General features: G+C 40.6%; 1 protein-coding gene across 1 annotated transcript in view; it reads right to left on the bottom strand.

Moving 5' to 3' along the window:
• Positions 1-3,461: 3,461 nt before the first annotated feature.
• SLC35F4 (solute carrier family 35 member F4) overlaps positions 3,462-15,777 on the bottom strand; it is a 232,826-nt gene continuing 220,510 nt past the window's right edge. Inside the window, exons 5-8 of the mRNA XM_077909429.1 lie at positions 12,170-12,295; positions 10,089-10,281; positions 6,468-6,557; positions 3,462-3,907 (exon numbers count right to left, since the gene is read on the bottom strand). Coding sequence (XP_077765555.1) covers positions 3,666-3,907; positions 6,468-6,557; positions 10,089-10,281; positions 12,170-12,295 — 651 coding nt within the window. The 3' untranslated portion in view covers positions 3,462-3,665. The remainder of the gene's footprint in view (positions 3,908-6,467; positions 6,558-10,088; positions 10,282-12,169; positions 12,296-15,777) is intronic.

Raw genomic sequence — 15,777 nt, forward strand, 5'->3', positions numbered from 1 at the left:
TCCCAAAGCAATTCAAATAAATTTCTGAGTCATTGTAATTGTCACATTGACAGCCTACCTAGAGAGGTTGAAGGTCCCAGAAGCAGGGACCACCTCCTATACATTTTGTATCCCTTTCTCCATAGTGCAGAGTACATTGCTATGGTCATAGAAAGTTCTGTTGGACGATGCTGCTCTAGAGGCAGGCAGAGGCTAGTTGGTGATGACCTAACATAATACCCTACTTCAGAGCCAGAGGTAGAACTTAATAATTTTTGAATGAGTAAATGAATGAACACCATAATGGAACTGTTTTCCTAATATAGACTAAGCTAATTACGGTGATCAGTCATAGGTTGAATTAGAGCTTTCCAGGATAGCTGACTCCATTTTTCAAAATGAATCATCAAAAAGAGCAAAACAACTCATTTCTTAAGATGTCAAAATGCAATTTTAAATGTCATGCTAAGTAATGGCAAGATGCTGGAGTGGCCTAGTCAGTGATTACTGCTATTTAACAGTAATTTAAAAACAAGGCAAGAGCAAAGTTTATACCAATATGGCATCTAAATAGTCAAAACCAACCCTAGGTAGATAATGAATTAATTCGTATTTATTAATAATGTATTTCACTTATTTTGTACCATTTTTCACGAAGTTTAAAGTGAGTCATGGTTATTATTTTAGCTAATATCATGTCATCCATCTACACCAGACGACTGGCATTGCCTTTTCAAAAAATGACAGAGAAATGAAAAAAGAAATAAAATTTTTATTTACCATGATGCCCGGTGGGCATGATATCTTGAGTCCCCTTTTCTTGCCCTGTGATTGTTTCCCCCATATTTTTGGGGACACTTGAATAAAAAAAGAATAGTAGAACAGATGCCTGAAAGACTTAGTTTATTGCACGAAACTTCCCAGGAAGTACAGCTTTTCTTAAATTGTTCTATGCCTTAACCAGCCTCTTAGAGGAGAAGTGCCTTTTAGCAATTCAGCAAATTGGTATTTTGTGGAAACACACCAAAGGCTGTGGCCCATTTAACCTTGTATGTTCCTTCCTTTAACCAATCTCATCTATACAAAAGCCAGTCCTTAACTAAGATTGATCTAATACAGTTTGAGGGAGGCGCATTATCTCCAGGGTAAAGCAACCCATTTATTTACTTATAGAATGTCTGCAAGTGCCAGATATGTGCCAGGAACACAATGGTGAATGGCACACAGTTCCTGTTCTCAAGGGGCTCCTGATCTCCTGGGAACTCAGGCAAGTAGATTGGTAATTACCACAGATGGTGACCAGAGCTATAATGGGGTAAGCAGAGGCTTCTTAGGAAGCCATATTGTTCAACTTGGGGCATAAGAAAAGGCTTTCTGAGAAAAGTAGGAATAAATCATGTCATGAAGCCTAGGTAATGGTTAGTCTGGAGATGAGAGAGGCAAGAGAGTGCAAGAAAGAGAGCAAGTCTCTAGTGAAGAAACACAGGAAGTTATAGTATCATGAAAGCACAGATTCTAGGGGCCACAGTGGGTGGAATGGTGGAATGAGGCTCTGGAGCTGCGGTGTCCAATATGGTAGCCAATAGCCACATGTGGCTATTTAAATTTAATTTTAAGTTAATTAAAAGTAAATAAAAATAGAAATGCAGACCCTCAATTTCACTAGCCCTACTTAAAGAGCTCAATAGGCACTTGTGGCTATTGTGTTGCATAGTGCAGCTATACAATATCTTCCTCATCACACAAGTTCCATCCAATGGTGCTTCTCTAGAGGCAGGCAACAGCCAGCCAGCAGTGAGCTTTGAATGACATGCCAAGGTACTTGGACCTTATTCTGAGGGCAATAAGATGCCACTGAAGTCTTTTATACAGGAGAATAGAATGATGACTCTCTAGGGCATGAGAGGAATCAGAGGCAAGACCAAGAGTCAGAGAGGTCAGTGCAGAGAGCCTTTCATTCATTAGAGAAAGAGATGATGAAGGCCTAGAACAAGGTAGCATAGTAGAGAAGTGTATGGATTCCAGAATTAAGAGAGATAATCAAGATTTACAGTTTGGATGTGGAGGGTGAGGAAGGCAGAAGTGAAAGTTGATCCCTGTTTGGCAGCCAGTGAATGATGGCACCATTAGGGTAGACAGGGAACAAGGGAGAGGAAGGAATAGATCTGGAGAAGAGAAATGAAAAATTCAAATTTGCTCTTGAATTTGAAGTCAACGGTGAAGCATCCAAGTAAGCTTGCAGAAGGCATTTGGATAGTCAGATCTGAAGCTTGAGGGGTCTCTTGGCTGGAGATAAAGATTTTTAAGCCATCACCACATGGATGACATTTGAAGCAATGGGAGTAGATGAAATCCCGGAGGGAGAGAGTGTGGAATGAGATGCTAAGAAGGCCGAGGACTGAAGGCTGATGGGATGAGACCAGCCGTGGAAGAGGAGCGCAGAGAAGCGGTCAGAGGCAGGAAGAGAACCAAGAAATTGTATGGGAGCCAGGTAAAGAGGATATTTTGGGAAAGAGGAGTGGTCATCATGTCAACTGCTGTAGAGATGTCTTCTCCGTAACTCCAGTGCCATTTATTTTTTTAAAAGATTTTATTTATTTATTCATGAGACACACACACACACACACACACACACACACACACAGAGAGAGAGAGAGGGAGAGAGATAGGCAGAGACAACAGGCAGAGGGAGAAGCAGGCTCCATGCAGGGAGCCTGATGTAGTCTTGATCCCAGGTCTCCAGGATCACACCCTGGGCTGCAGGCGGTGCTAAACCGCTGAGCCACCCGGGCTGCCCTCCAGTGCCATTTTTAAATGTCTAACTTATATTAGAGATATTTGTAAATGCTATTATGCTCTGCACTACTCTAAGCACATTGGAAGCATAAATGGAGTCTTCTATATCATCACGCCTTTGTTTTTCCTCGTGTAAGTCTTGCGTATAGAAGATGCTCTTTTTGGGACACCTGAGTGGCTCAGTGGTTGGGCGCCTGCCTTTGGCTCAGAGCATGATCCCAGATTCCTGGGTTTGAGTCCCACATTGGGCTCCTTGCGTGGAGCCTGCTTCTCCCTCTGTCTGTGTCTCTGCCCCTCTCTCTCTCTCTGTTGTCTCTCATGAATAAATTAATTAAAAAAAAAGAAGATGCTCTTTTGATAGCTGTTTAATTACTTTCCAGCCTCCAAACTTAAGGCTCTTAAAGTATATATAAGTTCAAGGCTCTTGGACTTAAATATATATAAATATATATATGTGTATCCTTTTCGTGTATTTTTTTCTTCCACAACTTTCTCTAATTGAATGAAAACATCTCCGCTCCCGGTGAGGGTCAGGTCATGATAAACCCATAATTAGTAGAACCTCATGTTTTCAGGAAATTTTGTAAATTTGTGTGTGTGTGTGTGTGTGAGAGAGAGAGAGAGAGAGAGAAAGAGATAGAGAGAGAGAATTCCCTCTAAAACATAAGAAATAGAACAAAGATGAATACGTTTTAATAAAAAAATTTATTATGATTATTTACACCAGTTCCTTGATAAGCATATAAATGTAAACTTTTATCATTGGCATTATTTCACATATGACTTATCCAAATTCAGAGTTAATACTGTCATTTGAGCGTACAGGTAGTGAGAAAATTTTATTATATTCACAGAATATACATACACGTGCATTCAAAATGTGTCCCTTGTTAAGCCAGTGGTATGGACACGGTCCCATTGGCCCTGCTTCTGCTCCGTAGGTGTACACTGGAATCAGTGATGTCCTCTACATGCTCCTCACTCTTTTTTTCCTTTAGGCTATTGATGAATCTCAGGGTAATTTCATCCCATTCTTCAGGCAATAGCATCAGCAGAAACCCAATGCAGATGATGATGGTAGCAGCCAGGCGGACCACGTTGAATATCACCTCCTGCTTCAGGAGATCCACAGCTAGGGAAGAAAAATCAAGTCTGTCACAGGCTATGACTGTTTCTAAGAGAAGCTTATATAAGCTTATATAAGTTTATATATATTTAAGTCCAAAGCACTGGCCAAAGTCAGTGCTACTTCTAGAGATTTCAAAAGTCAAGGTTGTCTTTCCTCTTTCCATATCATATCGTTCCCTTTGTCTGCTTTCTGTGCCTTCTCTCTAAATCAGAAGTATCCTTTATATCCTTCAACTCTCATGTCATCTCATTTAATTACCTCTGCAGTTTCTTTCTTTTTTTTTCTTCTTAAGATTTTATTTCTTTATTCATGAGAGACACATAGGAAGAGACATAGGCAGAGGGAGAAGCAGACTCCCTGCGGGGATTCAGATGCAGGACTCGATCCCAGGACCCTGAGATCACAACCTGAGCCAAAGGCAACCACTGAGCCACCCAGGTGCCCCCTGCAGTTTTATTTCTTGAAACTTTTCCTCTGCATCCCCTCACACTTCTCCAGTTTCACTGGGCTGCTGATGAATTTTCAAATGAGCCAGGCCTGTTAATGCCTATGTCTTTGCACGTGCTGTTCTTTTTAAACATTTTCAATCAAGGTGACATTCCTATAAATTAAAATGAACTTGTTTCAAGTGAATTTAGTGCACTCACTAATTTTTTTGTACATTCACAATGTTGTATGACCACCACTTCCATCTCGTTCCAAAACATCTCCATCACTTAAAATAAAAACCTCTTACCCCTGGGACACCTGGGTGGCTCAGCAGTTGAGCGCCTGCCTTTGGCCCAGGGCTTGATCCTCCAAGTCCCAGGATTAAGTCCCACATAGGGCTCCCTGCATGGAGCCTATTTCTCTCTCTGCCTCTGTCTCGACCCCTCTCTGTGTCTCTCACAAATAAATAAATAAAATCTTAAAAACAAAACAAAACAAAACAAAAAAAAAAACCTCTTACCCCTTAAGCAGTTACTCTCCAGCATTCTCTACCCCAACTTCCCAATTCCTGATTGGGAATCTGCTGTTTGTTTCCATGAATCAACCTATTCTGGAGATTTCCTATAAATGGAATCATACCACATGTGACATTTTGGGTGTGGCTTCTTTCATTTAGCATGGCATTTTCGAGGTTCAACTGTGTGGTAGCATGAATCCATACTTCCTGACTTTTTATGGCTGAATGATAGCTCATTGTATCACAATTGTTTATCAATTCATCTGTTGATGGACATTTGGGTGTTTCCACTTCTGGGCCATTGTGAATAGTGCTACAGTGAATATTCACACACGAGTATGTTTTCAAGTCCCTGTTTTCAATTTTTTGGCATATGTATCTAGTAGTGAAATTGTTGGTCATGCATATGTTGTTCTTTTTACATGGAATGTCCATTCCATCTCATATCCACACCACCCAGCTAATCCCTTCATTAGTTCTCTCTTTTGGCTTCTTGCCGGTAGCCACCCTGGATGCCCTTCCTGGGTGCTCTCAGAGCATTCATTACATACCTCTATCAAAACAATTCTGTCTCTACATTTTAACTACTCAATTCCTTCTGTCTTCCTCTGTCTACTACACGATCCTGAGAGCAGAAACTGTGTGTCTTCTTCAGGACCTATTACCAGCATTAGCACAGTTTGTGGCGCATCCTAAGTGCTCAGAAATGATGCGTTGAATGAATGGATCCCTGGGTGAATGAACAAACTTCTTTGACAACTCTATTCCCCTTGGATATATCTTTTCTCTGGATATCTTATGATCCTAGGAGTCTGTCTCACACAATTTGGCATTTACTAATAAATTATACTGTGGAGTTATAAGTTATCTCATATATGTTGGTCTTGTTTTCCAAATTCAGTGAAAGTTTCTTATGGGAACCATAATCTCCTTTGTTCCCTGTTTATTCTACAGTTTTGCATACAATAAGTGTTCAATGAACACTTGCTGATTGTCCTGGGGCAAGAAAAGATGGGACTTGGAAAAATGGAATTTTACAGTTAGAAGGACTGTCCAGTCTGCCAAATCACTCCCTTTCATTACCTGTTCTATTGACAGGTTTCACTACAAAGATTATCCTGGAAAAATAGCTTCTCTTCTTGTCCCTGAAGTGAGTCAAATTGCTTTTTTCTGTATCTGTTCCAGAGGGCCATCTGCTCTGCCCCCAGGAGAAGCTTCTGCAGCTCCCCATGGATAGTCTGATGGGAGCCAACACCCTGCACATTTCCTACACTTTCATTAGTGACGTTTACTTGCAAGTCCTAGGCTGGGAGGCCTTTTGTTTCTGTAGGACTTCCTCTAAAAATACCACAAAATTAGGTTGTCAGGGAGATTACATGAAACCCAAATGATACATTTGGTATTTAATTCTAAAAGCACGACCGAGTAAAAACAGTGTTTATAGCTGCAAATTTTAAATCTGCTGCATAGCTATTCTGTTGTCTGCCACCTTCATGATATTTAAAAACATCTTCCCAGGCAAGGGACATAATTCACAATTGTTCGAAGACACAACTCACAGTGTAAAACGAACACAAGCAGGACACTGATGGCACACATGTCAAATCGTGCCAGTACCTGCATTTCCAGGAACGCTGAGCACTGTCCCGATGGAGATTAGGATTGGGTATGTCAGCACCACGCCGACATTCACCAGGATGTTGAAGGCTGTAAAATAAGGAGGATACAGAGGATGAAGGGGAATTGATATGCTGGGCTCCTTCCTTCTTAACATAATACAACCAGTGTTTTTCCTAAACGTGCCTTCTATACTCTCTGCACTCTCAATTAATTCTCTAATTTGGGAGCTGGATGCAGGAGTTTCTCCACGGAAGTAGTCTATTCTTTTTTCTCCTCTGCCACCTTGGCTGCTTGATCTCTTGCCAATTGGCTGGCAAAGGGCCTGTAGAGCAAATGCAAAGCAATGAAACAATCAATTCACTACGCTGCTTATTAGCACTACAAAGGTAGGTTGGGGCCAGCCAGAGAGGTTGAGAGCAGAGGGCTGGTTTAAGTTTGGGCTTTCTGCCTTAGCTACTTTGCTATATAATGCCACATTCCTGGGTCACTCAAAGGCTCTGGTGTCACTGCCTAAAGGAAGATCTATCTGAGAATGGCCTCTGCTGTTTTATTTCCTCTCTCTTGTGATGAGCATCAATGCAGGCAAACAAGAATGTGTTCAATGTCATGCACTGACCCCCACAGAGCTTTTCCATATCCTGATTTGTGCACAGATTACCCAAGGGCAGGTCCACAGAACCAAAGGAAGGTATAGCTAGATATCTTTAAATTAGTATCTTTGGATCTTTTGAATAAAATATAAGATAATCATCTACTCCCTACAAAAATGATCAAAAATATATGTTCTCAAAAGAAAAGCAATTATAAAAAAGAAAAGCAATTATAAAATACCTAGCATTATTTTATTTTATTTTTAAAATTGAAAAAAAAATTTTTAAAGTAGGCTCCACGCTGGGAATCTGGGTTATGATTGTTCCCAGCTAATTGGTTTCGGCCAGAAAATTATCTAGGACTTTTAATTAGGGTGTTTGGGTCTTATGAGATCAAAACCTGAGTTGAGATCGAGAGTCTGATGCTTAACCCACTGAGCCACCCAGTCACCCCTACATAGCATTATTTTAATGGATTTCAATCCAGTATTTGTTTAAGGGGTTAGAGAGATGAATATCAACAATTATGAATGGTTCTCAATTCAGAGAAATCTTTATGTTAAAGACTCAACCATGTTGCTTATAGTCGATAGAGCCAAAGATGGTTCTAGAGCCATCCCATTCAGGACAGTGTTTATTCTTCCATTGCTATCTATAATTCTTGCTTTAATTAAGCCCATTAACTTAGTTATCTGGAGTTACTTGTACTTGGTAGTTAGAGACAATGGGTTTGACTTTCATAAAACTTGGGATCCTGCATAATTATTATACAATAGTAGTGGCAATCAAGGCAAAGGACCTTCTTAAATTAATAACTACTCCTCCCTCATGGCAGGGCCACAATGGGACTAACTGTTCCAGTATCTCAACTCTCTCCTCAGACCTAGGGAGTCAAATATGGCACACTGTAACAAGTCAGGAATTTATGAAATTCTACACAGGCTCTGCTGAACTCCTGCTATTTTATTGGCCGAACTGGATTTTTCAGCAGATTGAAAGTGTTGGTATTTGGGTGAGAAGTGAGCCCTTCTCACTCAGCAAGAAACAGGTGGCTGCACCAAAATATGTTGTCTGTTTTTAATTAGCTCTTTCAGTAGAGCACTTACTCACTTTTCTGACAACCTAAGGGCAAGAATATGTAATTCAACATGTTATCTGTGGCAGGGGGCTCAGCCTAAGCTCAAGTGGGACTCAGGCATGTTAAGTGAACAGTCCAGGTCAACCTGCAAGAAGAAATGAGGCCAGGTGAGCCTGAGCAAATAAAAGCTGGAGTTACAGACAATATGGGTGGGCCAGAAGACCACCTGCTGTTTTTCCAGCCCAGCTCTAGCCTGATCATATCTGGTTACTACAGAGAAGAGAGGGATGGAAGTAAAGACTTAAGAACAGAAGCAGTGAAGATTGTAACACCCTGGGATGTGTAACGTAGTCAGGAGAGAGGCTGTCTTGTCATTTTGTCACAGAGGAGCTTTGGCACCTTGAGGACTGCGGTGCACTGGGTATGGGTGGGGCAGAGCAGCTCTAGAACCAGGAGGCACTAAACCCAGTGGAGGATGGAGAGCCTACTGCTCGGTGAAGAACTAGCATCCCACTAGCCTGGGTGACACTCAGCCAGATTGGGACTTGTGTAGGACCATGTGTTAAGACATGCCAAGGGATATATGTTGGTGAAGGGCTACTTTGTAGCAAGCTGGGGATCGTGTGTACACAGCTGGTGCCAAGAGTCAGTGAAATTTGGGTTATGACTGCTTCCAGCTGGATTGTTTTTGGCCAGGAAATTATCTAGGCACTTTTAATTAGGATGTTTGGATCTTATGGAAATATTACTATTAATTTCCACTCAATTTAGCAAAGGTTATGAAAGGTCATAACTACATATTTTTGGACTTCAACAGTAGAAATCAAAGGGCCAACAATTAACGTTTGATCCTTCTCTTGTCTAAGACCTCCACTCAGGGGCCTGGGCCAAAGTAGAAAGAAGATGACTCAGTGCCTATGTGGGAATAAAAACCAGGCCATGTTTTTCTTCCAGGAACTGGAACTGCAATGCTGCTTCAGATTATGTCACTTTGATAAAGAAGGTCAGCTGAGGGTCGGTAGATGTCCTGCAGGTCAAGTGTGGTGGGTGAATGGAGACCAGGACAGAGGAGCAGAATGAAAAGTGCATTTGTTCTGAGTAAAGGGACACGGAGTCATTAGTTGTTGCTGTTGTTCACCTGCTTGGGGAGGGAAGAGCAGGCTTGTTATTTTTCAGGTTCCTTTTACATTGAGTGTAGCAAAACCTGTTGTTCAGGTGAAGCGGATGAAGCAGACCGCCTTGAGTTTGGGGAGTTTGAAGAGAGAACATTACAAAGACTCCAGGTGATTTTTTTCCTGGTCTTTGACTAGGCACAGCCTACTTAGCAGGGCAACCAAGTCTGGGTCTGACTTCTCTTGTTTTCTGAAGGCTTCCTATCTCAAATTTATTCTCCATACACAGTCAGAGTGGGCTGACAAAAATGAAGACGTGAGCCTGTCACCTCTGCTGAAAGATTTTTAAGTGAATTTTAAATTCAATCCCCTTAACAGGCTTCCAGGCCCTTCATGACCTGTTTCTTTCCAGAATGTCCTCTCCCCCTTCCTCCTTACTCCTCCTACACGTAGTACTCCAGCCATTTTGATCCACTTTGAGTTACTTAAATGCACCATATGCCCTCTCCCTCTGCCTGATGCACTGTGCTATGCCTGGAACACAGTGATATCATTACAGTACGTCATGAAGAATGGACAGGCTGCTTGACAAGTGGTGATCAGAATGGCTTGGGCCTCCACCTCACACCCTAACCCCTCGGAGATATACCAATTGAACAGCTCTGATCTAATCAAGAAATAGCCTGCAAAGAACCTTCTAACCATTAATCAACCTTAGGTAACTTTGGGAAATGGAGGACAAAGGTTCCCAAGGGAATAATCCCACTATCATCATTTGTCTATCCAAGGAAGGGTAGAATGACATAGGGAATGGAAGGCAAAACCCAGAGCCACTTACCCAGCCACAGCCCGGCCATCCCACAGAGATAGCCCCACGGCAGAGCCGCAAATGAGGACCAGTGCTCCACCTTGGTGAAATACAGGATGACTGGGGTGAAAGAGATGAAGATCAAATTGAAGAAACCCAACGTGGAGACAAAGTGTGCTGCTTCACCGAAGTTGGCACTTCCAAGAAACATCTTAAACAAAACCTAGATTGGGAAAGAAACTCCTTAGCCACACAGTTTGAGACTTTGCTAGAGTGGAAAGGCAAGTTCTACATAGTCATACAGTGAACTGACCAGTCCAGAGTTTATCCTCTATTTCTTTTTACCCCACCATCTCCATGGCACCAAGTGGGCCATTGAGATAAGGAATTAAAATGCTCTGTAGTCTTCAGATGAAAAAGCAAATGCCCTACAACGAGTTCCTTATGACATTGGAAACTGCTACAGGCACTTTGCACTGTGTTAAACACCACTATCGGGAATGAGCCTAGGGTTAATGATAAATAAGAGTGCAGACAAACCCAGGACAATCTAGGATTGAGATGCCATCAATTCTTCTCCTCAAGCATGGAATTCATTTTACCCGTATTCTGACAGATACCAAAAACTTAGAGACTGTCATTATGCTGTTGAGAGAAGTAATAATGATGCCTTGGATTTATAAGCACTTTTCTCTCTGAGCTTAAAATATTTTCACAATTACTGTGTTTATTCGCCAGATTAAAACAAGTTTTTCTTTCTGGATATAAATCTGTGTACAGAGGAAGACAGCCAGGAGATGTGAATGGCCAACATAAAGACACATTGGGCTGAGGAGGAGCCAGGTCTCTACTCCCTACTTCTTGGCTTTATAACCCTTCTGTTTCCCATATTAATCCTCAAGCAATGTAGAATGGAGCAGATATTTCTGACAGTGTACATTTGATTTTATGCATGTCTGTAAATATTACTGCTCCCAGAATGAATCCATCTATATCATGGTCAGGAGAATTCTCTCTATAAGATAGCCATCCCTGTCACATAGCAACCAGGTATTGCTTTTAATTTTGACAGAACTTATTATTTTTTCTCTTGAGAGACTTAATCAAGAGAACTTGACCATGTGCTTGGTCACATCAGACACCTCAGTGAGTCTCAGCTGGGGGCCAGTTAGACACTAATGGCAATTGAGTGAAAACTTGTCACAGAATCAGTGGGCCAAGAAATGGCAATATGGAAATAGACTTGGTGTCCTCGGAGCCACAATGTTGGTGAATAATCAGAACAGGCATCCAGGAGGGAAGCAAAGGGCGCTTTCTGCTTTTCACAGAGAATTTTCTCATTGAAACACCAAGAGAGGTGAAAGTGGAACAGGGCCTTAGCTATATACTGAAAGCTAGCTCTGAGAAGTGGAGCTTTGGGGATAACCTTTTAGATCTGCTCTCTCAGTCCTCGCTTCTGAAGTCAGGGGCAATGACTGAATGGATTTTCCACTGATGACAGGCAGCTCCAGAGGAGAAAGAGTGGTTAAGTACATAGTGCAACCCCAGAGTATCCATCAGAGAGGGAAGGAGGCCCTGCATTTCACTAATAACAGGAGTTCCTGGGGCTCGAGGTTAATACACAGCAGTCAGCTGGCGAGTGACAGCTTGTTTGTTATTTTTAACACCTCATTGGAGTTAAAATAATGACTGTAGGTCGTTAAAGAACTTAAAGACAGGAGGGGTCTCAGCCTCTGCTGCAACTGGTTGATGTTCATGTGATGAAGAGGCATGGAGCATGGGCTTTGGAGGTGGCCAGTTGGAATTGAAATCTTTTTATCACTTCCTGGCAGTATGCCCTTGGGCAAGTTACTTAATCTTTTAAATCTGTTTCTTCATCTGGAAAATGGAGATAAGTGCCTGTGTCTCATAAAGTTGAGTTAACACAGGTGAAAATTTCGGGCAAGTGCCCAGCATGTAGCAAGTATTCAGTGAATGGTACTTGTTCCTACTTGAACCATCTTTTTTTTTTTTTTTTTCTCTAGCCAAGACTTTCTTTGTCCTGCCTTCCTTTATTACTTAAGTCTAAACTACGGATAACAGTTGACTACACTAAAAAAGGCACAACATACCTTATATAATGCTGATGTAGAGGCTGAGCCCACTGCAAATGCCACTCCTATGATTGAATCCGTGTGGAAATTATCTGCGTATGCCATCATGACGATGCCAGTAATGGCCATGATTGCGGCAACTATCTGTCAAATAGAATGCAAAGAAATTTTTAAAAAAATGATGCCTCCATATCTCAGGGCAAGCAATCGAAGACTTCATGAGAGTTGCTAAATGCTTCCTCAAACCCAATTACCTCTTGTACATCACTATTTCAATGTAGGAAGGGTCAGTATTAACAAGATATCAGTATGCTCATGAGACATCCAGGCAGAGAATATAAAAGCTGCTCACATTCTAATTAAGGTCTAGTAATTTCAGTTTAATCTTTTAGCTCATCTTCTTAGGGATTAATACCCATGTTGGTGAAATAAATTTAATAGAAAATCACTCCAGAGCATTTTCATTTATACTGTATTCTTTTTCTTCAAACAATCCAGCATATATTTCAATCAGCTCCTCGGATCATCAATGCATGATTTTGAAAACTGACACATAACCAGGACTTGATTAGGGAAACACAATATTGATGCAGCTAAGAGGCAAAATTTAGGCCAAGGGGGGAAAAAAAGGAAAGCAAATAATCTGTCATATTGATTTATAAGGAATGAGCTGAGTTTGCATTGGCACTTGGAATGTCAAATGGAGGTCAGTTCTTCCTTTTGTGTATGTGCAAACTAACCACAAAGGAGAACTTTATCCCCTTATTCTAGAGCATTTACTGCATAAAGTGAAATATTCATAATTTGATTAAAATCATAATGGTTTGCTATAAATTGATATGATCCTTGATATATTCAAAAGAGGGGTCCATTCCCTTAGTGAAATGCTGATTTGCATCTGTTTCTCAAATTATCTTGAACTGATTCTCCTGGAAAACATTTCGAAGCTGTAGTAAACAGTAAAATGAGGGCCCTGGAACAGGGAACAGTGAGTCATTTCTTGAGAAATAGTCTCACTGACTTTTAAAACAAGATGCAACTTTGCAAGAAGTGTAAAGGTACCTGGTGGTTAATTTTGTTAAGGTTCAGTTCTGAGTATTCCTGAGTAAATCAATTCCTCCATAGATAGCTTTTCCACATATGTGACTTTTTTTTTTGGTCCCTCCGAATATTATTAATGAATTATTTATAAATTATTTATAAATATTTATATTACAACGAAACGTAGCTCTTCAACATATAACTGTAGGCTTGTTCAGACCAGCGCAGAGTATGATGGCGATGACACATATAATTTAGATGCTGCTAAAGCAATTCTTTTGTTAGTGACCACCAAAAGCAAGTGCACTGTTGGTTTCAGACCTCGCTCCCTACTAAAGTATCTTTTATGAAAAACAGCAGGAGTACTTGAGAACAGACGCTGACATGTCAGCAGTGAAAAACTGTCTTCATAAAGGGTTTTTCCAAGAAGGCTGCTTGATGGGAGGCGTTTCTCTTGCTGGGTGAATATCATATTCTCTAAAGCTCCCAGGCATGTGTTCTAGTTAGACTTTGCCTCTCACTAGAGGGAATAGAATCTAATACACACACCATGAGGTGTCAAGGAAATTTTCCAAACAAAAAGTAATAGACTCATAAATAAACATGGGGAGGGGGTTATGTAGACCTGGAAATTCTGTAAGGGCTATCATTTTGTTTGATTTGGGGATTTATAGTTCAGCCAGGGACTTGCAATGATCCTTTGGGCAGTCTGATTTCAGAGAAATAAAAAGGTACATTTTCTGATTTGTTTTCATGTTTAAATAATGCTCATGGGTCAAAGTGTTCAGGTGCACAAGTAGATTTCCCTCATAAGATCAAGCTTGTAGGACAATAAATTTGAATCAATATTTGTTTTCTTTCAGCCAAGCATCAGTTGTGTTTTCTTGTTCAGATCAAGACAGGGTTAATAGAATACAGTATTAATCATAATGAACTTTAACATGATGTACTGTTTCACATTTAAATTATTCTATAATACATAATATCTAGGTTTAGGCAATTGTGTGTAACATAGAATTCTGGGTTTAGGAGTTTATGAAAAGAAACAACCTGTACAAAACAAAAAAGAGCACAAACAAGAACACTGTTCTGGAAAGAGATGAACATTTAATACTATTACTCCCAGGATATGGCTCTAGTTAGAAGCACTTCCTTTTCTGAGTCAGTAACAATATATATGCATAATATGTCTATTATAAGGTTTCCCAAGATAGGAATTGGGTATGGACAAAGATTATAAATTTTATAGGAATTCAAAATTATAACTGTGATGAGCCTTTTAAAGATCTCCATTACATTTTATATTCAAGTGCTGTGGAAATATTAGCTGGACCACTTAAGTTGACATATCAATTATACCAGTGTCTCTTTCAATTGCCTTCATGGAGAGAAGCATTTTTCATATGGGGGCGGGGCAGACAATGTGGTTAGTTAAGTTCTAAAAGCATGAAAATCTGAATATTTGAGATATTAGAAAAATTCTTCTCTACGGTGTGAACAGTAATTTATAGGTTATATAGGTTTTCTGGAAGGAAAAGATAAGTTAAATTATTTTCCACATATTTAATTTAAATTTTACAACTAACTAATAGAACAAATTCTCTGTGGCTGTGTTTTGAGAAATCTTCGACATGTTTCTTATCTACACAGCTGGAACTAAGGGAAGAGAGCTCAGCTAATGCAGGAAATGCCAAAAAATGTGGGGTGGAAAGCTCAGTGGAGTGGTCATTTGGATGATCCTAGAGTATTTCCCCTTGGTACCACTGCTTAACTGCAGAGTAAATACTTTTGAAATTTTCAAATAACAAATAGCCCAAGCACAGATCTGAGTCACAGGCATTTTCAGAATTAATCAGTTATCAAGGAAGGATTCATAGCCTGGTCTTTTGAACAAAAAACACAAAATGACTCTTACTGGGCTCCGGATGCTGGAAATGTACCTGCGGGAAGCCAGTGCCTTAACTCCTATGTCAGAAATGCACATAGGTGCATATCCACATGGGAAAAAACCCCAAATATGCCTTTGAACACATCAGCATCCAGATGAGGGATGATTTTGCTGAAAATAAACAATCTCATGGTGCCCACTGTTTGGCTTCAGAAACATGTGGCTCTCCTCATAACCTATTTCAGTTCCAGCCCCATCACCAATAAGTACTCACCACTACCATTACCTCAATCTGGTTTGAGTGAGCATGTTTGCAACCGTAATGATCACTAAACTGCCAATGCCTCATTTTTAACTTTGGAAACCTCTCGGACTTCTCACATCATGGTGTGCCCACCTGGGAGGAGTACCTTGAAGATGAGAATTTGTTTAGCTCATTTTCCCTGGTATACCTCTTAGGGGACATTTCCTTTGGAGCCAGTTACCTTCCTCTTCAGGCTCAACCCCCCTCTGAGAGCCTCCTGTCAACTTTCAGGGCTATTCAGAGGGGGACCTTGAGGCTGTTTGAGTGTGTTCCTAAAGCCCAGAGATGGCTTTGGAGATAAACATTTGATAATCTCACTGTGCTATATACCACATGTGACTCTGCACAAAAGCTAGGTTTATACCACCTCTCAGAGAATTCATTTGTATGGTT

Source organism: Canis aureus, chromosome 9, assembly GCF_053574225.1.
Source record: "Canis aureus isolate CA01 chromosome 9, VMU_Caureus_v.1.0, whole genome shotgun sequence".
Classification (NCBI taxonomy): Eukaryota; Metazoa; Chordata; class Mammalia; order Carnivora; family Canidae; genus Canis; species Canis aureus.